The sequence below is a fragment of the Rhinichthys klamathensis genome, unplaced genomic scaffold (genome assembly GCF_029890125.1).
Source record: "Rhinichthys klamathensis goyatoka isolate OS25496 unplaced genomic scaffold, OSU_Roscu_1.1 h1tg000141l_1, whole genome shotgun sequence".
NCBI classification, from domain to species: Eukaryota; Metazoa; Chordata; class Actinopteri; order Cypriniformes; family Leuciscidae; genus Rhinichthys; species Rhinichthys klamathensis.
The window spans coordinates 626449-652500 of NW_026606676.1; the positions used below are offsets into that span (position 1 = coordinate 626449).

Sequence of the window (26052 nt, forward strand, 5' to 3'; positions counted from 1 at the left end):
TTTTTGCTCCAAACAAAGCCATGGCAGAATTAAGAGTAAATGGCAACATTGGGTCTCATTCATGAAACACGAGCAGAACGAATGTTTGTGTAAATCGTGTGTAAAGTGGTTCTGGCGTAAATTTTCGGATTCATTAAAATGTTCGTATTTTCCAAATGTTAGTTGGTACACAAGAAATCTACACCTGCTCCAGCCACGCGTACATAGTGCGCTTAACACCCGGACGTTTTGCTCATTAATAACTAAGGCTGCATTTTAATTCACCTTAATCGGGTACATATTTACACAGCATTTTGAAAAAATATTATATATAGTAATTACATACGGTTTTTCTTATTATGAGAGCCAGTAATAGCATCTGCGATGGTGGTCCTTCTCCAGTTTGAATACTATTTTTCCGAAGTGAACTAATTCGTTTTTTGCTCTCAAGCTTAATGTCAAACCATTTTCTTCTCACTTCTGGGACTGTTTGATTAACAGATGAAACTCCATTAACTGCATCTGTGATATGCTGCCAAGCTGCCTTTTTTTTAGGACCTGATACGCCACTGTGTACGCTTGAAAATAAATGTGGCGTTTTGAATGAAGTTCTGATAATAAAACTTCAATTTCTGCATCTGAGAATTTTTTTTTTCATTCGCATTCATGTCATAATATGATGCCCACATATAGTTGTCAGTCGGATTTAATGGCCGGGATTTATGGTAATTGAGAATAAACGTGCACGCGCATCCCATTTACGACTGATTGGAATTCATTAACACACACACACAAACACATTTCACTATCACATCTGACGTTTACGAAGTATTTGTGAATCAGGAGATGAGTTTTCGGGAAGGTCTCTTTACGCGCAAATCACTCGCATATTTACTCGTATATTTACGAATGTTTCATGAATGAGACCCATTGTGTTTACGTGAAGTAGCGTTTAATTGCAATATCGCCAAAATCCCATTATAATCGCATTATGAGGGCGCGTGTAAACGCACTTACTGACTCTCTCTACTTGACTTTACACGGGGAAAAACATTACTTGTTCTCATCAGCTGTACGCTGCACTCGGATCAGTTATTAAATATTGATGATTCTGCATACCTGTTCTCATACACTTACAAAAAACATTTGGTATCTTTCATAATAAAAAATATTATAACAAATGTGATCTTTCTCTCTCTCTAAAAACACTTGTCCTACCTGATGTCCTGAAAGGGGATGAAGTCGTTGTCAACAAAGGTCTCGTTGATTTTAGCCAGCACGTCCATGCCCTCTGTGACCTCTCCAAACACAGTGTGAACGCCATCCAAATAATCCAGATTCTCACTTGAGGTGATCAGGAACTGGGAGCCAAAAGAAAAAGTCACACACTCAAACACTGACAATGACATCCACATAGACACTGTGTGTATTAGATATATGTGCACAATTAACCTGAGAGCCATGCTGGTCGGTGCCGTTGTTCACCATAGACACCGTCCCTTTCTTTCTATGCTTGATCCTGGGCACCTTCTCGGACTCAAAAAAGCGTGCCTGATCGCCATACAGTTTACTGCAAACACACAGACATCACCATCACACAACGCATGTGTATCGCTCAGCACAAACACAACAACATGAACTTGGTTCTTACCAGAACACAGACTCTCCTCCTCGGCCCGTGCCGGTGGGGTCTCCCGTCTGGACGATGAAATCTCTCTGGACCGGGTCAAGAACACATGCAACAACATTTACTGCCAACAGTCAAACTCCACCTCAAATTTGCAGTGATAACTACAGTAGAAATATTCATTTACATATCCTACAGTAATCACATTTTGCCTTGAATTTATGAGATGAATGTGATTCTATGAAAACAATGTAACTTTCAGAACTAAAAACTTTTCGAATCTCCAGTCTCCAATCTCGATTTCTTATAACGTTAATGGTTTCAAAGTAAATAAAACAAAAATATTAATGGGCAATTGTCCATTGGGCATAATTTTGAACAATATAACGCACACCGAATGTAAGACATAAATATATATTACCTGAACATTGTGAATCAGACAATAGTTGTAATATTTGATTTTGCACAGTTTCAGGAAGTTCAGCGAGGCTGGAAAATTAGAAGCACAATTCTGGTTATCATTCAGTACATATTACATATCATGATATCATGTAGTACTAGTTGGTTTGGTGCTCTTGTAGTGAAACATTAAATAATATAACAACTAGATTTCTGGTTAAACAAGCAAGATAAAAATTAAGTTACATGTTTATCAAGTAAAAAGTTCCTACAGAGATTTATTATATTTATTACGACGTTTTGATGATTGTATTAAAAGAACTAGCTTTAAGTGTAATCTTGCTTGCAGTGCAAATACGTTAACACTCTTCGCCTGTCATTAATGTTATTATTAATTACCTTTCGGTCTCTCTTCTGTGTATAAATCAATCACGATATCTCCTAACGTTGTTTCCAATAACACCGCCATGTCGTTTCAATATCATCGACATGCGCCGGACAGACACCGCACATGCGCACTGGGAAGAGTCGCAGATATAACGTCACTTCTTTGATACAGGCGGCAGGAGCATCTCATCTAAGGACATTTTTGGAAAGATTTGATTATATTTATTAAGTAATAACACCGAACCCACTTTTTTTGTGTGTGTTTAGAAAACGTTTTATTTTTGTTTTACTAAGATCCCTTAAAAAAAAGTAAGAATACTATGTTATAACTTTTATTTACATTTGTGCTATTCATATACATGTTAAATGTAAGTTAAATTTCGCACAGCCTACATGAAAACCTTCCAACAAATACCGGTAGGCTACCAATTTTTACTTAATATGAACTAAGAATGAGCAATACTTCTACAGCATTTAGTCATCTTAGTAAAATTTGCTAACATTATTCAAATCAAATGTTGTATTTGTTAACATTAGTTAATGCACTGTGGTCTAACATGAACAAACGTTTGAACCATTGTATTTTTATTAACTAATGTTAACAAAGATTAATAAATACTGTTACAAATGTATTACTCATTGCTATAGTTAATGTTAGTACATTAATGTTGACAGATTAAACCTTATTGTAAAGTGTTACCAGTTTATGTTATCTTTTAAAGATCTTTGTTTAATACCAAGGTGTTTATTTGTGATTGTTTTAAAATAATTTTTTAGATATTTTTAATGACACATTTGTATAATAAAAAGGAAGAGTTTTAGTTAATAATCGCTTATTGACCTGACCTATCAAGTTCTCCATTAAACAAGCCCAACGATTTAATAATAGGCTACAACACATTTTATATAGAAACTTCATATTTAATGGTATTAGATGATTTGTTAAATGCATGTGATGTGAAAGATTTTAAAGCGTTTGCAATGGGTTTGTAAAAGGTTGTTTTAGACATGTTTGGCCTGAGTTTCTGTTGCATTTCCACTGTTCTGACCAGCAGGGGTCACCAGCGTGTGGGGCTTCGAACACTTCGAACGTGAATCATTTTGATTCACTGTTTGATTCACTTTGATTCACACAAACAAAGCTTTTCAAAGCTTTGAATCAATTGAACCGAGTGCTTCGCAAAATTAATCACTGTTGAAGCGCCACACGCTGGTGACCCCTGCTGGTCAGAACAGTGGGAATGCAACAGAAACTCAGGCCAAACATGCCTAAAACCACCTTTTACAAACTAATTGCCAACACTTACTTGAAAGTACTTATCAAGAAACTAACCTTACTTGTCTGGGTTGCTTTATCAGCAGTTTCCCCGGTAAAGCCTGAGCTTATGCAAGGTGTTTGGCCTTCATAAAGAAAAAGCCTCCCCGTCGGGGAATCGAACCCCGGTCTTCCGCGTGACAGGCGGAGATACTGTCCACTATACTAACGAGGACTGGCTGATACACTGTGTCTCTGGCACTGTTTTGTATGCTCTGCCGTTGAGAAGTCACTTAATACTGAATATGCTTTCCTTTATGGGAGTTATTGTTATTTAAGCCTTTTCTTTTGGCCAAGGGGGGCAGGAAGAGGAGCTCACCCTGTCCTATGGAGGAATCCACCCGCAATCCAAGGAGATGAAGGGTTTGTTCATTTACCTTCCAGAAAGATAAAAATCTTGTGTTCCCTTTCGAGAGCGGTAACTTCAACATTGCGTCAGATATGACGCTGCGGGAACTCCTCCCTTCTCCACTTATGTTGAAATCGTATAGGCTTACGCCAGCTTGGAACAGCTGGCCAATTGTTGCGAAGTATGCAAATACTGACAGGCTCGCGGGCAGTATAAAATGCATGGGCGCGACAATTGCGTCAGAATCTCTTTCTTCATTCTGTCATCGTTGAAGTTGCACCTGAGGACTAGTTACCTTTTCTTCCTCGCATCCGATGGCTACCCTTTGCAGGATTTGTGCGAGCCCCATCGACCCGCCCGACACCTGTGAGTACTGAGTGAGCCTGCCTGGGCCTGGCCCTCGCCGAGGCGGCCTTCTTGGACTCCACGTGCATGCACTGCGCCGACCTGCCGGTGCGCACTTGAGAACCAGGGAGGTTTTTGCTTATGCTATTAGGGGGTCGAGGCCCACTGCCGCCAGCGAGCCGCTGGTGGGCCCTTCCCCACCCAGAAACGACACGTTCCACCGGTCCTTTTCGTGGATGCGCTGGACTCGACGTCGAATGCCCCGGACGAGCCTACCAAGAGTAAGTTGGATTCCTGGTATCTCCAGTCGGGCCGCCTGGCTGCTTCGAGAAGGAGGACTCCGTTCTTCCACGCTGTCCACGAGCACGTGGTGAAGTCGTAGTCTGCACCCCAATCCGTGTGCGTGCACACTGCCACCCATGCCATCTTCATGTGGCGGGGCGGAAGCCCACAGCTATGTGCGCATGCCCCCCGTCAATGAGACCGTCACCGTGCACCTGTGTCCATCCTTTAGTTTCTGGGCGCGGATCTCAGCCTGCAGTCCATGCCGTGCAAGTTCACGGCTCATCTGGCTGACAAACCCTATGCTTCTACTGGTGAAGCAGCATCCGCTCTGCATTCTCCGCTCTACATTCTTCATACTTCGCGCTCATGGTTACAAAGCACTCCGCCTAGGCCATTGGCCGCTTCATGGGCTTCATGGTCGTCCTTAACAGGTACCTGTAGTTAACCCTAGCTGACCTGAAGATGCGGACTGTGAGACGCTCCTAAAAGCTCCAATCACTCCCTCCGGTCTCTTTGGTGACGCTGTGGAGTCAGTTACTGAGCGTTTCTCTGAGGCTCAGAAGCGCACAAAAGCTATGAGTCACATGATGCCCCGTTGCTCGTTCCAGCCCTCGTCAAGGTCTCGCTCTTCGTCAGGCACCTCGCCCCGCCAGCGGACGCGGCGGCTGCTCCCCATCCCGAGCTGGATGTTTGCCATAAGCAGTGGACGGGACCGGGAAGGAAGCATCACGGACCGAGGAGAAGCCCGAGCCGCTATGGCACGCCATCCTCGGCTACCAAGCCTTCGTCCTGACGGACCATCCAAGAGGAGAAGAGAGTTTGGTGGAGGCCCCGCAGTGTTCTGCATCATGTCCCCTCCGTTCCTGCAGGCAACATTTGCAATGTTTGTGTGAATGCTGTGTCTGTTTGTGTGAGTTCCACAATAAGAGCACATATCCCTTCACACAAAGAGCCTTTTCCTCTTCATACACTCAACACTGTGTCACTCGCCCTGCCCCAGAGCAGCGCAGAGTTAGAGTCCGCGCCTATAGTGGCCTCCCGATGGAAAAACATAACATTCTATTAACGTTCAGGAAACTGGACATTTCTATGTTCTTGGAATGTCGCAAATCAACGTTCCTTGAATGTTGAATTTTAAATCGAAATTAAGTTGAAAGAACGTTTGAGGAACAAAACGTTCCTCTAACGTCAAGAAAACATGGACATTTTTTACATTCCCAGAACCAACACTGAATATTTGGAGAACGTTCTTATTACAAAAGTCTGTTAGCTGGGGGGGAAGGATTATCCCTGTAACATATGAGCTCATTCGACGAGAGCTGTTGCCTCTTCGTGGGCCTGGTCTAGAGGTATGTCTATTCAGAATATATGCGTTGCTGCTGGTTGGTCTTCTCTGAACACCTTCGCCAGATTTTACAAGCTGAATGTACCGTCTGTGGTGTCTCAAGTGCTTCGGTGAGTTGATTTCCTCACTCATGTATTGAGAACTGTTCTAGTGTTTAACACAGTTGTTACCGCTTTGCTGTTGGCTCTGTGCATACTTTGTTCCTCACTTAGGTTGAGACCTGCTGCTAGTGTTAAAACAGTTGTTAGGCTACCGCTGTTGACACTGTGTTTTACTTTCATGCATTGAGTGCTTTAGTGTTGTGTCTGCCCTGGTTTCAGTGCAGCCTTCGCTTTCATTGTGTTAAATATGCAAAGTTTGATGGGTCGGAGCTGATGTTTCATTGGTCTAGCTTTGCCTATCAGATGCGAACACTCCTAGCGGCGCGGCTATTGGCTGACTGTCTTTCTCTTCCGTGGCCGGTGTAGCTTGGCCTCGTTTTCTCTGGGCTTATCTTCACTACTCTCATGGCGGGATTTAGTACAGTTCCCGCAGCGCCATAGCTGACGCAATGTTGCCGTTACCGCTCTCGAAAGGGAACGTCTACTATCGTAACCTCGGTTCCCTGAGAGGCGGGAACAATACATTGCGTTAGCCGTCGTGTTCGCTGTTCGATTAGCTGTGCAAGCGTTCAGTCGTGATTCTGACACAATTGTCGCGCCCATGCATTTTATACTGCCCGTGAGCCTGTCAGTATTTGCATACTTTGCAACAATTGGCCAGCTGTTCCAAGCTGGCGTTAGCCTATAAGATTTCAACAAAAGTGGAGAAGGGAGGAGTTCCCGCAGCGTCATATCTGACGCAACGTCTCGTTCCCGCCTCTCAGGAAAGCGAAGTTACTATAGTAACCGGAGACGTTTCTCGTCATCCACGCATAAATCTTTCTCCTTTTACTTAAGATTTCCATGGAGGGAACATTTGTGAGTTTCTGGTATTTTGTACGCTCTGCTCACAGCAGAGCTACATGTGTTTCAAAAGCAGAGGATGTTTTGCGTCTTGCTGCGAATAACCCTCCTGGTTCTCAAGTGCGCACCGGCAGGTCGGCGCAGTGCATGCACGTGGAGTCCAAGAAGGCCGCCTCGGCGAGGGCCAGGCCCAGGCAGGCTCACTCAGTACTCACAGGTGTCGGGCAGGTCGATGGGGCTCGCACTAATCCTGCAAAGGGTAGCCATCGGATGTGAGGAAGAAAAGGTAACTAGTCCTCAGGTGCACCTTCAACGAAGACAGCGTGAAGAAAGAGATTCTGACGCAATTGTCGCGCCCATGCATTTTATACTGCCCGCGAGCCTGTCAGTATTTGCATACTTTGCAACAATTGGCCAGCTGTTCCAAGCTGGCGTAAGCCTATACGATTTCAACAAAAGTGGAGAAGGGAGGAGTTCCCGCAACGTCATATCTGACGCAATGTTGAAGTTACCGCTCTCGAAAGGGAACTCAAGATTTTTATGAACTTCCTGGAAGCTAAATGAACAAATCCTTCATCTCCTTGGATTGCGGGTGGATTCCTCCATAGGACAGGGTGAGCTCCTCTTCCTGCCCCCCTTGGCCAAAATAAAAGGCTTAAATAACAATAACTCCCATAAAAGAAAGCATATCCAGTATTAAGTGACTTCTCAACGGCAGAGCATACAAAACAGTGCCAGAGACACAGTGTATCAGCCAGTCCTCGTTAGTATAGTGGACAGTATCTCCGCCTGTCACGCGGAAGACCGGGGTTCGATTCCCCGACGGGGAGGCTTTTTCTTTATGAAGGCCAAACACCTTGCATAAGCTCAGGCTTTACCGGGGAAACTGCTGATAAAGCGACCCAGAAAAGTAAGGTTAGTTTCTTGAAAAGTACTTTCAAGATAGTGTTGGCAATTGGTTTGCAAAAGGTTGTTTTAGGCATGTTTGGCCTGAGTGTTTGTTGCATTTCCACAGTTCTGACCAGCAGGGGTCACCAGCGTGTGGCCTCTTGCTATTGATGCATTAACTCAACAAGAAATCACAGTTATGTGATTTCAAAGGACGGGATGTATAATTATTATTACATATAATTTGGCATGTCATAAAATTATCCTTTAAAATTGTGTTGCTAACACATGTCATTTTTTTCTGCAGCTTTCAAACAAATAAAACAGGCCATTAGTTTATGGGAAACACTTTCATTTGTTAACATTAGTTAGCTACATTAGTTAATATGAACTAAGAATGAACAATAGTTCTACAGCATTTATGAATCTTAGGTAATATTTGCTAACATTATTCAAATTAAATGTTGTATTTGTTAACATTAGTTAATGCACTGTGGTCTAACATGAACAAACGTTGAACCGTTGTATTTTTATTAACTAATGTAACAAAGATTAATAAATACCGTTACAAATGTATTGCTCATTGCTAGTTAATGTTAGTACATTAATGTTAACAGATTAAACCTTATTGTAAAGTGTTACCAGTTTATGTTATCTTTTTAAGATCTTTGTTTAATACCAAGGTGTTTATTTGTGATTGTTTTAAAATAATTTTTTAGATATTATTAATGACACATTTGTATAATAAAAAGGAAGAGTTTTAGTTAAAAATCGCTTATTGACCTGACCTATCAAGTTCTCCATTAAACAAGCCCAACGATTTAATAATAGGCTACAACACATTTTGTACAGACACCTCATATTTAATGGTATTAGATGATTTGTTAAATGCATGTGAAAGATTTTACTTTCAAGAAAGCGTTTGCAATGGGTTTGTAAAAGGTTGTTTAATCAATGGATGTTTGGCCTGAGTTTCTGTTGCATTTCCACTGTTCTGACCAGCAGGGGTCACCAGCGTGTGGGGCTTCGAACACTTCGAAACAGTGAATCATTTTGCTTTTCAAAGCTTTGAATCAATTGAACCGATTTCTTCACAAAATTAATCACTGTTGAAGCCCCACACGCTGGTGACCCCTGCTGGTCAGAACAGTGGAAATGCAACAAAAACTCAGGCCAAACATGCCTAAAACCACCTTTTACAAACCAATTGCCAACACTTACTTGAAAGTACTTTTCAAGAAACTAACCTTACTTGTCTAGGTTGCTTTATCAGCAGTTTCCACGGTAAAGCCTGAGCTTATGCAAGGTGTTTGGCCTTCATAAAGAAAAAGCCTCCCCGTCGGGGAATCGAACCCCGGTCTTCCGCGTGACAGGCGGAGATACTGTCCACTATACTAACGAGGACTGGCTGATACACTGTGTCTCTGGCACTCTTTTTGTATGCTCAGCCGTTGAGAAGTCACTTAATACTGAATATGCTTTCCTTTATGGGAGTTATTGTTATTTAAGCCTTTTATTTTGGCCAAGGGGGGCAGGAAGAGGAGCTCACCCTGTTCTATGGAGGAATCCACCCGCAATCCAAGGAGATGAAGGGTTTGTTCATTTAGCTTCCAGGAAGTTCATACAAATCTTGAGTTCCCTTTCGAGAGCGGTAACTTCAACATTGCGTCAGATATGACGCTGCGGGAACTCCTCCCTTCTCCACTTTTGTTGAAATCTTATAGGCTTACGCCAGCTTGGAACAGCTGGCCAATTGTTGCGAAGTATGCAAATACTGACAGGCTCACGGGCAGTATAAAATGCATGGGCGCGACAATTGTGTCAGAATCACGACTGAACGCTTGCACAGCTAATCGAACAGCGAACACAACGGCTAATGCAATGTATTGTTCCCGCCTCTCAGGGAACCGAGGTTACGACAGTAACCGGAGACGTTCCCTTTCGAGAGCGGTAACTTCAACATTGCGTCAGCTATGGCGCTGCGGGAACTGTACTAAATCCCGCCATGAGAGTAGTGAAGATAAGCCCAGAGAAAACGAGGCCAAGCTACACCGGCCACGGAAGAGAAAGACAGTCAGCCAATAGCCGCGCCGCTAGGAGTGTTCGCATCTGATAGGCGAAGCTAGACCAATGAAACATCAGCTCCGACCCATCAAACTTTGCATATTCAACACAATGAAAGCGAAGGCTGCACTGAAACCAGGGCAGACACAACACAATAAGCACTCAATGCATGAAAGTAAAACACAGTGTCAACAGCGGTAGCCTAACAACTGTTTTAACACTAGCAGCAGGTCTCAACCTAAGTGAGGAACAAAGTATACACAGAGCCAACAGCAAAGCGGTAACAACTGTGTCAAACACTAGAACAGTTCTCAACACATGAGTGAGGAAATCAACTCACCGAAGCACTTGAGACACCACAGACGGTACATTCAGCTTGTAAAATCTGGCGAAGGTGTTCAGAGAAGACCAACCAGCAGCAACGCATGTTCCTCAAACGTTCTTTCAACTTAATTTCGATTTAAAATTCAACATTCAAGGAACGTTGATTTGCAACATTCCAAGAACATAGAAATGTCCAGTTTCCTGAACGTTAATAGAATGTTATGTTTTTCCATCGGGAGGCCACTATAGGCGCGGACTCTAACTCTGCGCTGCTCTGGGGCAGGGCGAGTGACACAGTGTTGAGTGTATGAAGAGGAAAAGGCTCTTTGTGTGAAGGGATATGTGCTCTTATTGTGGAACTCACACAAACAGACACAGCATTCACACAAACATTGCAAATGTTGCCTGCCGGAACAGAGGGGACATGATGCAGAACACTGCGGGGCCTCCACCAAACTCTCTTCTCCTCTTGGATGGTCCGTCAGGACGAAGGATGAGGACGGCGTGCCATAACGGCTATGGCTTCTCCTCGGTCCGTGATGCTTCCTTCCCGGTCCCGTCCACTGCTTATGGCAAACATCCAGCTTGGGGTGGAGAGCAGCAGCGGACGCGGCGGCTGCTCAGCCGATCCTGGGCGGGGCGAGGTGCCTGACGAAGAGCGAGACCTTGACGAGGGCTGGAACGAGCAACGGGGCATCATGTGACTCATAGCTTTTGTGCGCTTCTGCGCCTCAGAGAAACCCTCAGTAACTGACTCCACGGTGTCACCAAAGAGACCGGAGGGAGTGATTGGAGCATTTAGGAGCGTCTCACAGTCCGTATCTTCAGGTCAGCATCCTTATACCTGTTAAGGATGACCATGAAGCCCATGAAGCGGCCAAAGGCCTAGGCAGAGTGCTTTGTAACCATGAGCGCGAAGTCCGTTGCCGTGCGCAGGTCTCTCACGAAATGCAGAGCGGATGCTGCTTCACCAGCAGAAGCATAGGGTTTGTCAGCCAGATGAGTCGTGAACTTGCACGGCATGGACTGCAGGCTGAGATCCGCGCCCAGGAACTAAAGGATGGACACAGGTGCACGGTGACGGTCTCATTGACGGGGGGCATGCGCACATAGCTGTGGGCTTCCGCCCCGCCACATGAAGATGGCCTGGGTGGCAGTGTGCACGCACGCGGATTGGGGTGCAGACTACGACTTCACCACGTGCTCATGGACAGCGTAGAAGAACGGAGTCCTCCTTCTCGAAGCAGCCAGGCGGCCCGACTGGAGATACCAGGAATCCAACTTACTCTTGGTAGGCTCGTCCGGGGCATTCCACGTCGAGTCCAGCGCGTCCACGAAAAGGACCGGTGGAACGTGGCGACGGTAGAGGACAGCAGCCCCAGGCCTCGTTTCTGGGTGGGGGAGGGCCCACCAGCGGCTCGCTGGCGGCAGTGGGCCTCGACCCCGTAATAGCATAAGCAAAAACCTCCCTGGTTCTCAAGTGCGCACCGGCAGGTCGGCGCAGTGCATGCACGTGGAGTCCAAGAAGGCCGCCTCGGCGAGGGCCAGGCCCAGGCAGGCTCACTCAGTACTCACAGGTGTCGGGCAGGTCGATGGGGCTCGCACAAATCCTGTAAAGGGTAGCCATCGGATGCGAGGAAGAAAAGGTAACTAGTCCTCAGGTGCAACTTCAACGATGACAGCATGAAGAAAGAGATTCTGACGCAATTGTCGCGCCCATGCATTTTATACTGCCCGCGAGCCTGTCAGTATTTGCATACTTCGCAACAATTGGCCAGCTGTTCCAAGCTGGCGTAAGCCTATACGATTTCAACAAAAGTGGAGAAGGGAGGAGTTCCCGCAGCGTCATATCTGACGCAATGTTGAAGTTACCGCTCTCGAAAGGGAACTCAAGATTTTTATGAACTTCCTGGAAGCTAAATGAACAAACCCTTCATCTCCTTGGATTGCAGGTGGATTCCTCCATAGGACAGGGTGAGCTCCTCTTCCTGCCCCCCTTGCCCAAAATAAAAGGCTTAAATAATAAGAACTCCCATAAAGGAAAGCATATTCAGTATTAAGTGACTTCTCAACGGTTGAGTATACAGTGCCGTACCGCTCTAAGAGACAACAGTATCAGCCAGTCCTCGTTAGTATAGTGGACAGTATCTCCGCCTGTCACGCGGAAGACCGGGGTTCGATTCCCCGACGGGGAGGCTTTTTCTTTATGAAGGCCAAACACCTTGCATAAGCTCAGGCTTTACCGTGGAAACTGTTGATAAAGCAACCCAGTGAAGTAAGGTTAGTTTCTTGAAAAGTACTTTCAAGATAGTGTTGGCAATTGGTTTGTAAAAGGTTGTTTTAGGCATGTTTGGCCTGAGTTTCTGTTGCATTTCCACTGTTCTGACCAGCAGGGGTCACCAGCGTGTGGGGCTTCAACAGTGAATTATTTTGCGAAGCACTCGGTTCAATTGATTCAAAGCTTTGCAAAATGATTCACTGTTTCGAAGTGTTCGAAACGCCACACGCTGGTGACCCCTGCTGGTCAGAACAGTGGAAATGCAACAGAAACTCAGGCCAAACATCCATTGATTAAACAACCTTTTACAAACCCATTGCAAACGCTTTCTTGAACGTAAAATCTTTCAAATGCATTTAACAAATCATCTAATACCATTAAATATGAAGTGTCTGTATAAAATGTGTTGTAGCCTATTATTAAATCGTTGGGCTTGTTTAATGGAGAACTTGATAGGTCAGGTCAATAAGCGATTATTAACTAAAACTCTTCCTTTTTATTATACAAATGTGTCATTAATATCTAAAAAAAAATATTTTAAAACAATCACAAATAAACACCTTGGTATTAAACAAAGATCTTTAAAAGATAACAAACTGGTAACATTTTACAATAAGGTTTAATCTGTTAACATTAATGTACTAACATTAACTAGCAATGAGCAATACATTTGTAACGGTATTTATTAATCTTTGTTAACATTAGTTAATAAAAAAATACAACGGTTCAACGTTTGTTCATGTTAGATCACAGTGCATTAACTAATGTTAACAAATACAACATTTGATTTGAACAATGTTAGCAAATGAAGATTAATAAATGCTGTAGAACTATTGTTCATTCTTAGTTCATATTAACTAATGTAGCTAACTAATGTTAACAAATGAAAGTGTTTCCCATAAACTAATGGTCTGTATAGCTTACCTATTTGTACTAAACTTAATAACAGATACAAATGTTTTATTTGTTTGAAAGCTGCCGAAAAAATTGGTAGCCTATTTGTTGGAAGGTTTTCATGCATGGAGGGGAATATTTGCGAGTTTCCGGTATTTTTTGACGCTCTGCTCACAGCAGAGCTACATGCGTTTGTTCAAATACAGATGATGTTTTGCAATTTGCCCCGAAGAACCACCGCAAGCTACGAAATCCTACGATTTGTCTAGGTTCAGGGGTAGATCATTCAACTCGTAAAATATGTACAATTTAGCAAAAATCTTACGAATTAGCCACATTGCAAAATACATACAAATTACTGTGAGATTGAGCAGGTTATGTATCATTAGTTTAGTATTTTTCGTTATATTAAAGCTGTGATTCTACTATAAGATCCATTGTTGTGACATTTAAACCTCAAAGCTGTAATGCTGACCCCCACAGACATCAAGAATCAGCATATGAACCTCAACAATGGTGACAATTAACAAAATATTCAGATAAACCTCTGAACATCACAAAACAAGAAACTAAAGTTATAACAAAAACAGCAAACATAAAAGCAATTAGCAATTATCTGATTGCTACACAAAACTGTTGGCTCATATGCTGACTGTAGAATCACAGTTTTACTATAATGAATAATACTAATAATACCTGTGTAATCAGAGCTTATACACTGAATGAGATCAGTAATTCAAGTATTAAATGATGATTGTCATCATCAATCCTTAACCATCAACACACAGTCATATTTTTTTTTTACTTTTGTGCCATAACAAATGTTATTTATAAACACTCAGTTACAGTTATTGTACCGCATTAGCTCTGGCCTGCTGCAGACTTTACAAGTGACACTGCCTGCCCTAATTAAACTGTCAAACTGTTGGTCAGGTGACAAGGTTTCTGAGGTCACCTCGAAAACGAGATGTCACATCTCAAGGGGTTTTCCTCTTAACAATAAATTTAACAAATTTATTTTAACAAGTTGACTGTTTTTGTTAAAAAAAAGGAAGGAAAAAAAAGAAGCTATTTTAGGTAAGACAATTTTGCTAGTTATTACTTAAGAGTGGTGGCACATGCAGCTCAAATAATACAAAACGAAGAGTATGTAATGGCCACTGAGAGAAACAAGCAAATGATGATCAAATGCAAATGATCGAGTGACATATCCATGGCAATGTTCAGCTAGAGTAGAAGTTCCCAGGAATATTAAAACAAACTAATTAAACAGCAATTAAGCATCAAATCAGCGGGTCCTCGCTCAAGTCTCATAGCACCTCACGTAGCAATCTGGTAGAAGAGTTTAAAGGTGCAATGTGTAATAATTTTGAGTATATATTAACAGAAATACAATATGACATCCATAACTATGTTTTCAGTGGTGTATAAAGACCTTACTTAATAAACCGTAATGTTTTTATTACCTTAGAATGAGACATTTATATCTACACAACCGCGGGCACCCCCTTCTATGAAGGTCGCCATATTGTGACGTCATGTTTCTACCGTAGCCGACAGCGAACACACAGCGAACACACAGCGCTACAGAGCGCGTTTCGTCACTACCTTGAAAGAGAAGCCGCAGAAAGCTAGAAGCTAGCCGTAGACACCGCGAGTAGTGACTTTTCCCTTAGTCAGTGGTGTAAAATATGTAGTTGGATTGTTTCATGTAACTTAGTTCTTCTCCCTCGCTGTGTTATGGCTTTGCTATGCGGGGATAAATGTGCTGGTTACGTTCGTGAGCTGATTAGTACTCTTGTCATTGACCGTAAACAGTAATGTTACAGGAGTCACCAACCCGTCGATCGCGGTCGACAAGTCCATCTTGGAAGCATTTAAAGTCGATCGCGAAGAGTTTTCAAAATCAGAGAAAAAAAGCCTATTGTGTGTAGTAAGTGTGTCTAGGGGATGCGGAGGCGCGCGCGCTGTTACAATCATGTCATTTCTGCCGCGCGCACCTTTGCGCTCATGCGGACACGTCGAGTTTAAACAAGGCTTTACGCTTTAACCAGCTCAGCCACAGTAACCGCTCATATTAGCCAGCTAAACTTTTACTACCCTGTTAGAAAACATATATAGCTGCATAGTTTCATGTGGTTCTTCTCCCTCGCTGTATTATGGGTTTGCTATGTGGTGGAGAATGTGCTGGTTACGTTCATGAGACAATCAGCTGATTACTATTATTATATTATATATTAAGACCCTTGATCCTCACCTGACTATGGCTTTGTAAACTTTATCCATGATGTGGTTTATAATGGACTGTGGTACAGAAACAGTGACAATGTTACACACTCTTGGCTTACTCTGGCCATTCTCTGCTGTCTCAGACGACGATATGTTTGTCCCGTTTGAGCCACCGTAGCTTCTTAGAAAGGGAGGGGTGAGCAGTGGGCGGAGCCATTAGTGCAACTCGCAACCGAACCGCTAGATGCTGCTAAAATCTACACACTGCACCTTTAAGAGAATGATGTCTGATCCTCCTTTTATATAATGACTCAATAATGGTATAAGCTAGAAAGTTGACCAATACAGTAGAAAATCTGGAAAAATCTACCAGCTCAATAGACTTAAAAGTCTACCAATATAATAGCATAGAAAGTTTAACAATATAACAAATAGGAAAACTGACTATAATACACAATTCACCTCTAAAGCCGCCTTTCCACTGCACTTGACCAACAAAAGTCAATGGATCGGAAGTCATTAATGGGCTATGGAGAGTCGCACAGGGGCTATGGGGGTGGGGGGTGCCGACCATATGAATTTTCGGATCCGATTTGAGCTTTGGATGCGTTAAAAAATGTAAACTTGAGTGACTACACCATATGTGACACGTTGACCGGATATGATGTATGCAATTGTCATCATGTTTTGCCACAAGACAGCAATTGTAAGTACGTTTTCTGTCATTTTTGCAGGAATGTAATATAAAGATTCTACAAAGGGACATTTACCCCTAGGAAGACTGAAAATAAATAGCAGGCACAACAATGGCGATATAATCATAATAGAGATTATGGGAACAATATGCGTCACATGACTAAACATGCGTCACCTCGATTTTCACTGTCCACACACTACAACACGAAACAGCGTTTTCAAATCTATCCACATGTATTTTCAAAAATCTCCGTCTTCATAAAAAAAAAAAAAAAAAACTCAATGTGGACGAATGGCCAAACCGTAGAGAAAAAAGATGCGTTTTCAAACTAAAACGTATTACTGTGGACAAGGCCTAAATAACAAATACAAATCACTTGTAAAACTGGGCCTTTTTTACAGCCATCCCCAAATCCACAGGTAAAAAGGCAATACTAAGAGAAATAAAAGGGGTGTGGGGAAGATAGATCAGCTTAACCACAGGTCGTATGTAACGTTAGGTCTAGTTCTTCACTCTTATTTCTGCGGATCTGATTCAGTTGTCTGCTCCAGGTAAGACTTGGGTGTGTGTTGCCGACTTGAACATCAGTTCCCTCGAATCTCCATTTCTGACGAGAAAGGTCGACCACTTCTGGGAGTAAAACAATGAGGCGTAACAGGATCAGCAACATCTGAGCAGGCTTAGAGTTGAGGATGCCCTCTATGTCGATCAGCACTTCGTCTGTGTGACTGTCCCAAGGGTAAGCTTATTTTCCCCTCCCAACATCCACCAAAGTGTGGTGCGCTGGGTGTGAGGAACATGAATGCGATCTGATGGGTGGCGAGGTGCGCTTGAAGCTCAGGACGCAGGGCAGTGATGCAGTCGATCATCATAGTCTTTAATGGTTCATTTGGGTGATTGTCAAAGACAATGGGGTGAATGACATGGTCGTCTAACTGGGCGCTTCGTCGGAGATGACCACCCAAAGCGTCGCCATCCAATCGGTTTGTTAGCCTTTAAGTGTTGACATTTTGTCAGGGAATGCATCACTACAACTGCCAGTAGTGTGTTATGCCTTAAGTCGGCATACAACCAAAATTGACCCTGTTTACTTTTAATACATGTCCCTGGTTCATTGTTTATGATTAATTGGTGCTTGTTATTATAAAGTTTTTACCATCCAATCGATTCCCTCAACATGCCACCCGATTTTACTCTTTGTTTGATGCAAATGTACAAAAAGACAAACACTGACGCGACGCGACTAGGTGGTTCTTAGATGGTCTGATTTAATCAGATGTTTGAAAAGTTTCAAATAGAAAATGTCAGACAAAAAATTGTGACATTTCTTCTGAATTATACTTGACATCAGGGCCAAACAGTACAGGTTAGTGTCATGTGAAAAATTGTGTTATAAATGATTTGGTGTTAATATGCACCACTAATGTCATCCATCTGTCGTCAAAAGCCCCTCCAACACTAATGACTTTCACTGGGTAATAATGGAATAGTTCACCCAAAAATGAAAGGTCTGGTAATGTTTACTCACCCTCATGTCATTACAAAACTATATGTATTCATTTCTTCTTGTTTTTGTCTACAATGAGAGTCAATGGTTAATGTTTTTTGAACCCCATCCTTCTTAAAAATGTCTTTAGTGTTCCACCGAAGAAAGAAAACTGGGGAGTGCGAGGCAATTAGTAATGAATTCCTAGCCAATAATAGGTAGATTCTTACGATAACATATCTACACACGCAGTACATGGTTATCAGAAATGTAATAACACTTATGTTTTAACTGGAATTATGACGACTTTTTTCCCAAACTTTTTATTTAATCCAAAAGTGAAATTCCAATTTGCACAAAATGAAACCGTTAGAATGCAAACACTGATCATGCAAACATTTACCACAGATATCAAACGTATCCATTACATGATTGTCACATCACATAGCCCTAGGTGTGTGTGTGTGTGTGTTTAGATGTGTATCATTAGATACACATCATTTGTTATGTTTTATGATTTGACTAGAAACTATTAGGGCCATCGGTTACACTTAAAATGGTAATTTCACAGATTTGTGCTGAATAAATAGACATAAGTACACATTTGTGATATATTCTCTGTGCTTCTGGATATAGTTTACATATAATCTCAGGAATGTAGCTCTAAAAGGAGTTTATATACAATTTCAGAGGTGGCTTATTCATCATGCGTCACCCCAAATACGTGGAAACACAATTCAGTTTGATTGGTTATTGTGTATCTTCATACCTGTAATTTAGAATATATGCAAATATAACTAGCTTTGATAAAAAAAAGGAATATTAGCAAATTACTTGACAATACACCTTATTAATGATGATACATGTAAAAATATATAAAACACACAGACTTTTCAGTGTAGTTTCAGTGTCTTTTCTGAAAGGAAAAGAGATTTGGACTGGAAAAAGTTCTCAGGCAGGTCAAGACATGTTTCTGTAACCAAATCTAAAAAAATAAAAACAAGTGTCCTATATAAAGATGCCGTAACAGTGTTCACGTATCAACTGTCTGGGCCTTTAACAGTTCATTTACAGTCACATTTCACAGACAAATATAAAAGTTAAAACATATTTACATGTGATATGGATAATCACATAAGACTTCAATTGATCCCACTATATATATTTGGTTATGTTTTAACAGCTGAACAGAGTCTGGATGGCACATGTACGTGGCTATGGGCCTCAGCCGGGCTTTTTTCTGTGCTCGGAGATGGCGCTCCAGAGTTTACACAGGACTCCACCTCTAGAAACACAAGAAAACACACAATCATGCTCTGTAGCAGAGAAACGTACCATCCTAAAGTGAGTGGGAATTATGTATGCTTTATCGTAGGACCACGTTTACATAAACAGAAATTAATTTACACAGAATGGAACCCATTTCCCAGATAACGTAATATAAACCAATTAGTTTCAGTATTATGAGCTCATGTCTGTCAAAGCATCTGGAACTTGCAACAAGCCTAACAATGATGAGTGATTTACTCCACTGTTTTATAGAAGCCTATATTGCAAAAGATTACATTTAACAAAAGGTTATATTTTCAATGCTTTTCCACAAAGTTCAGCATACTCCGCGCCTCACATGTCATTAAGCAGCACAACTGTGATAATTATAAGAAACATTTCTCGAGCATCAGATCCTCATATTAGAGTGATTTGTGAAGGATCATGTGACACTGAAGACTGGAGTAATGATGCTGAAAACTCAGCTTTGATCACAGGAATAAATTACACTTTACAACATTAAAATAGAATAGTTATTGTAATGCTGTAATATTTCACAATATTATAGTTTTTGCTGTATTTTTGACTGAATAAACGCAGCCTTGGTGAATCATCTTTCAAAAACATTTAAAAAAATGACTGACCTGAAATATTTGAATGGTAGTGTAACAATTTAATGTGAAATATAACCTATGCATGTTAATGTCTTTTTAAAATAAGAATATATTTCAGAATATCAGAATTGTTCACGTACCGTAATCTCAAAGTCTTCAAGTCGTCTCTCGTGACACAATGAAGGATGTCATCAAGACTGTACTCTTCGGCTATAACCTATGATATGGACAGAACATAATCCATTATCTGTTGATTTCAGACAATATTATGAAGGACCAGATGTTTTTAAAATATTCGGAGACCAAAGTGAACAGATTTTCTGTATATTACTCTCTCGATGGAGTCTGCATCCGCCCCGTGGAGTTTCAGCCAGTCCAGAAGTTCCTGGTGTCCGTCTCCTTCAAATGAAGTATTTGTGTTCATGAGGCGCACAGGAACATCTGCCAGAAACACACGATAACACACAGGGTTGGGCTGTGGTGTTCTATTGTAAAAGGTCAATACTGATGTATATAATATGTAAGCAATAAGGTACGAGAGGCTGTGCTGTATCGTGAATAAGTAATAAGCCGATACTTATTCACCATACAGCACTTGCCTCGAGTACCTTATTGCTTTTATAAAACGGTTACCACACAATAAAAATATTAAAGTAAAAAAAAAAATTTATTAGTGCAACTTTCATGAAGTAAAATCACTAAAAGCCTTCCTTCCGCTAGAAAAAAATAGTCCCTGACCGTGAACAGCAACAACGTTCCAATGTGTAATGCAGGAAAGCTCAAATAAACACAACACAGGAACCGCAGTGTTTGGCAGTGATAAATAGAACCGTTGGGTGAAGCGGTCATAGCCGTGTTTTATCATGAATAAAGCACAGCTATTGACCAATCAGAATCAAGGATTGGAACTAACCGTTAAAATAATGATATAACACAACATAGGGATTTAATACATGTTAAGATTAATATTCAAATAAAGACAACACTGAATAGTCCAGTAAGAAAATGTAACTGTAAATGCCAGCTGTTTTTCATGTTGACGCTCACAGCATACGCAGCTGTCATTTACATTCATTCAAACCACTCAAATTATTTTTTTTTGAGCACGTTTTTTATGTCACAAACACAAATGATGGTGTGCTACTATAAATGCTTACAGTGCAAATATGCACACAAATGTTAAGGCATCAATGAAACATGATCATCCGAAGCATGCAGTCTTTTAAAGGAGTTATGCACTGAATAGATTGTAGTTTATGGTAATTCCAGCCGTATACAGTGAAGCGAAATGTCATTTCAGCGCATAATAAGGACACAAGGTGAGGAAAACAACATACTTGAAGTTACGTAGCAAGAAAGAAAATATACCAAAAGACAGTGGGGACAGGGAAACAGTAGAAATAATAATAATAATAAATATAGCTGCAAGCAGCCATTATCGGAGCCAAGCGCAAAGATGACATCAAGTGTCAGACCAACTGCAACAATGAGCAATTAAACATTATTTTAGGCAATATGGATGAAAAAATCATATATACAATCACTTTTAACCAATAGGTGGCAGAGTTACTAAATTGATGTGGTGTGGTCAGAGTGAGGTGATGATGACACATGCAACATTTTGGTGTCAATATGTCAAGGCACTGCAGAGATAAAGCCTGAATAGTCATTTTGGCATTATGCCTCAACTTGGAGATGATTCGATTCGATTTTGGTGAAAATCGGACAAACGGTCTAGAAGTAGGTTTTAAAGGAAAATAAAGATGGTGGACAGGAATGACTTGGTATCTATGCATCTATTTTTCGCCATAACTCAAGGAATCTATTAAGACCAGTGTCATTACAATAGGTAAATTTGGGCATTAGTGTATAGCCAACAACCTATGTTTCCGAACAGTGGTTTCGTCTCGATCGGTCTAACGGTTTCGAAGATAATGTTTTTTAAGCGCTAAATCACAACACTACACAAACCGAAAGGCGAAACCTAGCATGTTTGGTATCGTTGGACTCGGCAAAGATTCAGTAATCTAAGGAATTCCTGTGAAAATGGGCACAATAAATAACATTAATTATAATCTATTAATTCATCTGTCCAATAACGTCTACAAATAAAATTGTTACCGGTCTACCAAGCTCTGACAAAGTATGGAATATTATATTAAGAGATTATCCAAATTTAAAAACAAAAAAAACAATAGGCCTACACCTTTTTAAGCATGGATTTGTCTGTCACGGCAAGTCAGAAGTCCACCTACGTTCATCATTAGTCACTGGACAGACCCATTGATGCCTTTTTTCATAAGAGAGGACGTGAGCTCAACATGTTTTAAAAAAAAACGCGCATTATGCCCTTTTACGGCGCATGTTCTCTAGACTTAACATAACGACATAGACGCTAACATGCAATCACCCGCTTCTCTACTACTACTTGTGACCCACTTCTCTACTACTTCTTGTGACCCACTTCTCTTCTACTTCTTGTGACCCGCTTCTCTACTACTACTTGTGACCCACTTCTCTTCTACTTCTTGTGACCCGCTTCTCTACTACTACTCGTGACCCGCTCCTCTACTACTACTTGTGACCCGCTTCTCTACTACTACTTGTGACCTGCTCCTCTACTACTTCTTGTGACCCGCTCCTCTACTACTTCTTGTGACCCGCTCCTCTACTACTTCTTGTGACCCGCTCCTCTACTACTTCTTGTGACCCGCTTCTCTACTACTACTTGTGACCCGCTTCTCTACTACTTCTTGTGACCCGCTCCTCTACTACTTCTTGTGACCCGCTCCTCTACTACTTCTTGTGACCCGCTCCTCTACTACTACTTGTGACCCGCTCCTCTACTACTTCTTGTGACCCGCTCCTCTACTACTTCTTGTGACCCGCTCCTCTACTACTTCTTGTGACCCGCTTCTCTACTACTTCTTGTGACCCGCTCCTCTACTACTTCTTGTGACCCGCTCCTCTACTACTTCTTGTGACCCGCTCCTCTACTACTACTTGTGACCCGCTCCTCTACTTCTTGTGACCCGCTTCTCTACTACTACTTGTGACCCGCTTCTCTACTACTTCTTGTGACCCGCTCCTCTACTACTACTCGTGACCCGCTCCTCTACTACTTCTTGTGACCCGCTCCTCTACTACTTCTTGTGACCCGCTCCTCTACTTCTTCTTGTGACCCGCTTCTCTACTACTTCTTGTGACCCGCTCCTCTACTACTTCTTGTGACCCGCTTCTCTACTACTTCTTGTGACCCGCTCCTCTACTACTACTTGTGACCCACTCCTCTACTACTACTTGTGACCCGCTCCTCTACTACTACTTGTGACCCGCTCCTCTACTTCTTCTTGTGACCCGCTCCTCTACTACTTCTTGTGACCCGCTCCTCTACTACTTCTTGTGACCCGCTCCTCTACTACTTCTTGTGACCCGCTCCTCTACTACTTCTTGTTAACCGCTTCTCTACTACTTCTTGTGACCCGCTTCTCTACTACTTCTTGTGACCCGCTCCTCTACTACTACTTGTGACCCACTCCTCTACTACTACTTGTGACCCGCTCCTCTACTACTACTTGTGACCCGCTCCTCTACTTCTTCTTGTGACCCGCTCCTCTACTACTTCTTGTGACCCGCTCCTCTACTACTTCTTGTGACCCGCTCCTCTACTACTTCTTGTGACCCGCTCCTCTACTACTACTTGTGACCCGCTCCTCTACTACTTCTTGTGACCCGCTCCTCTACTACTTCTTGTGACCCGCTCCTCTACTACTACTTGTGACCCGCTTCTCTACTACTACTTGTGACCCGCTCCTCTACTACTTCTTGTGACCCGCTCCTCTACTACTTCTTGTGACCCGCTCCTCTACTACTTCTTGTTACCCGCTTCTCTACTACTTCTTGTTACCCGCTCCTCTACTACTTCTTGTGACCCGCTCCTCTACTACTTCTTGTGACCCGCTCCTCTACTACTTCTTGTTACCCGCTTCTCTACTACTTCTTGTTACCCGCTCCTCTACTACTTCTTGTTACCCGCTTCTCTACTACTTCTTGTTACCCGCTCCTCTACTACTTCTTGTGACCCGCTCCTCTACTACTTCTTGTGACCCGCTCCTCTACTTCTTCTTGTGACCCGCTCCTCTACTACTTCTTGTGACCCGCTCCTCTACTACTTCTTGTGACCCGCTCCTCTACTTCTTCTTGTGACCCGCTCCTCTACTACTTCTTGTTACCCGCTCCTCTACTACTTCTTGTGACCCGCTCCTCTACTACTACTTGTGACCCGCTTCTCTACTACTACTTGTGACCCGCTCCTCTACTACTTCTTGTGACCCGCTTCTCTACTACTTGTGACCCGCTCCTCTACTACTTCTTGTGACCCGCTCCTCTACTACTTCTTGTGACCCGCTCCTCTACTACTTCTTGTGACCCGCTCCTCTACTACTTCTTGTGACCCGCTCCTCTACTACTTCTTGTGACCCGCTCCTCTACTACTACTTGTGACCCGCTCCTCTACTACTTCTTGTGACCCGCTTCTCTACTACTTGTGACCCGCTCCTCTACTACTTCTTGTGACCCGCTCCTCTACTACTTCTTGTGACCCGCTCCTCTACTACTTCTTGTGACCCGCTCCTCTACTACTACTTGTGACCCGCTCCTCTACTTCTTCTTGTGACCCGCTCCTCTACTACTTCTTGTGACCCGCTCCTCTACTACTTCTTGTGACCCGCTCCTCTACTACTTCTTGTGACCCGCTCCTCTACTACTACTTGTGACCCGCTCCTCTACTACTTCTTGTGACCCGCTCCTCTACTACTACTTGTGACCCGCTCCTCTACTACTACTTGTGACCCGCTCCTCTACTACTACTTGTGACCCGCTCCTCTACTACTTCTTGTGACCCGCTCCTCTACTACTTCTTGTGACCCACTTCTCTACTACTTCTTGTGACCCGCTCCTCTACTACTTCTTGTGACCCGCTTCTCTACTACTTCTTGTGACCCGCTCCTCTACTACTACTTGTGACCCGCTCCTCTACTACTTCTTGTGACCCGCTCCTCTACTACTTCTTGTGACCCGCTCCTCTACTACTTCTTGTGACCCGCTCCTCTACTACTTCTTGTGACCCGCTCCTCTACTACTTCTTGTGACCCGCTCCTCTACTACTACTTGTGACCCGCTCCTCTACTACTTCTTGTGACCCGCTTCTCTACTACTTGTGACCCGCTCCTCTACTACTTCTTGTGACCCGCTCCTCTACTACTTCTTGTGACCCGCTCCTCTACTACTTCTTGTGACCCGCTCCTCTACTACTACTTGTGACCCGCTCCTCTACTTCTTCTTGTGACCCGCTCCTCTACTACTTCTTGTGACCCGCTCCTCTACTACTTCTTGTGACCCGCTCCTCTACTACTTCTTGTGACCCGCTCCTCTACTACTACTTGTGACCCGCTCCTCTACTACTTCTTGTGACCCGCTCCTCTACTACTACTTGTGACCCGCTCCTCTACTACTACTTGTGACCCGCTCCTCTACTACTACTTGTGACCCGCTCCTCTACTACTTCTTGTGACCCGCTCCTCTACTACTTCTTGTGACCCGCTCCTCTACTACTTCTTGTGACCCGCTTCTCTACTACTTCTTGTGACCCGCTCCTCTACTACTTCTTGTGACCCGCTCCTCTACTACTTCTCGTGACCCGCTCCTCTACTACTTCTTGTGACCCGCTCCTCTACTACTTCTTGTGACCCGCTCCTCTACTATCCAAAAGATGACCCACCTCCTCCCAGTACAATGACTCATCCCATCACTGATGATGTGGTGTGCACTGTTTGTGGCAGTACAGTCATGAGTCATCAGGGTGAACAGCAGTGGGCAGAACATGAAGTCTTTCGGGACTCCGGGGCTCAGTCTGATGGTGCCGAACCATCCAGACAGCCTGAGGCTGAAACTGAGTTTCTATTCTTTTCTTTCTATTCTATTCTATTCTATTACAGTATGTCTCAGCGCAAAAATACCCTCAGTTTTAGAGGACACTGGGGGAATTTAAGCAGCAGTGGGACAAACAGGTTAAAAGACAGATGATATTTAACCACCTCAGTATTTGCAGGCATTTTCATTGCAGCCTGTAGCTCTGAATACTGTGTGTGTCTATATATGTGTGTGTGTGTGTGTGTCTATATGTGTGTGTGTATAAATGCGCAAACCAGACTCACCGACGGGCCCGGATCGACACTTTAATAGTTTGATCTCTTGTTCTCTCTCCTCCAGGACTTGCTGTAGGATGGCCTGATATTCTTTCTCTTTCTCTATTAATTCCTCCAACAACCTAGAG

General features: G+C 42.8%; 2 protein-coding genes and 4 non-coding genes across 6 annotated transcripts in view; 2 read left to right on the top strand and 4 right to left on the bottom strand.

Annotated features, from left to right (window-relative positions):
- Positions 1-2548, bottom strand: part of ppil4 (peptidylprolyl isomerase (cyclophilin)-like 4) — a 28119-nt gene extending 25571 nt beyond the window's left edge. Inside the window, exons 1-5 of the mRNA XM_056257677.1 lie at positions 2405-2548; positions 2028-2095; positions 1631-1695; positions 1432-1549; positions 1198-1340 (exon numbers count right to left, since the gene is read on the bottom strand). Of these exons, the coding sequence (XP_056113652.1) occupies positions 1198-1340; positions 1432-1549; positions 1631-1695; positions 2028-2095; positions 2405-2474 (464 nt within the window). The 5' untranslated portion in view covers positions 2475-2548. The remainder of the gene's footprint in view (positions 1-1197; positions 1341-1431; positions 1550-1630; positions 1696-2027; positions 2096-2404) is intronic.
- Positions 2549-3810: 1262 nt separating this feature from the next.
- On the bottom strand, positions 3811-3882 carry trnad-guc (transfer RNA aspartic acid (anticodon GUC)). The gene has a single exon. It is a non-coding gene; the product is annotated as a tRNA-Asp (tRNA).
- Positions 3883-7733: 3851 nt separating this feature from the next.
- trnad-guc (transfer RNA aspartic acid (anticodon GUC)) lies at positions 7734-7805 on the top strand. The gene has a single exon. It is a non-coding gene; the product is annotated as a tRNA-Asp (tRNA).
- A 1390-nt stretch (positions 7806-9195) lies between these two features.
- Positions 9196-9267, bottom strand: trnad-guc (transfer RNA aspartic acid (anticodon GUC)). The gene has a single exon. It is a non-coding gene; the product is annotated as a tRNA-Asp (tRNA).
- Positions 9268-12374: 3107 nt separating this feature from the next.
- Positions 12375-12446, top strand: trnad-guc (transfer RNA aspartic acid (anticodon GUC)). The gene has a single exon. It is a non-coding gene; the product is annotated as a tRNA-Asp (tRNA).
- A 6476-nt stretch (positions 12447-18922) lies between these two features.
- map3k5 (mitogen-activated protein kinase kinase kinase 5) overlaps positions 18923-26052 on the bottom strand; it is a 74970-nt gene continuing 67840 nt past the window's right edge. The window contains exons 27-30 of the mRNA XM_056257678.1: positions 25934-26046; positions 20050-20159; positions 19859-19935; positions 18923-19120 (exon numbers count right to left, since the gene is read on the bottom strand). Of these exons, the coding sequence (XP_056113653.1) occupies positions 19060-19120; positions 19859-19935; positions 20050-20159; positions 25934-26046 (361 nt within the window). The 3' untranslated portion in view covers positions 18923-19059. The remainder of the gene's footprint in view (positions 19121-19858; positions 19936-20049; positions 20160-25933; positions 26047-26052) is intronic.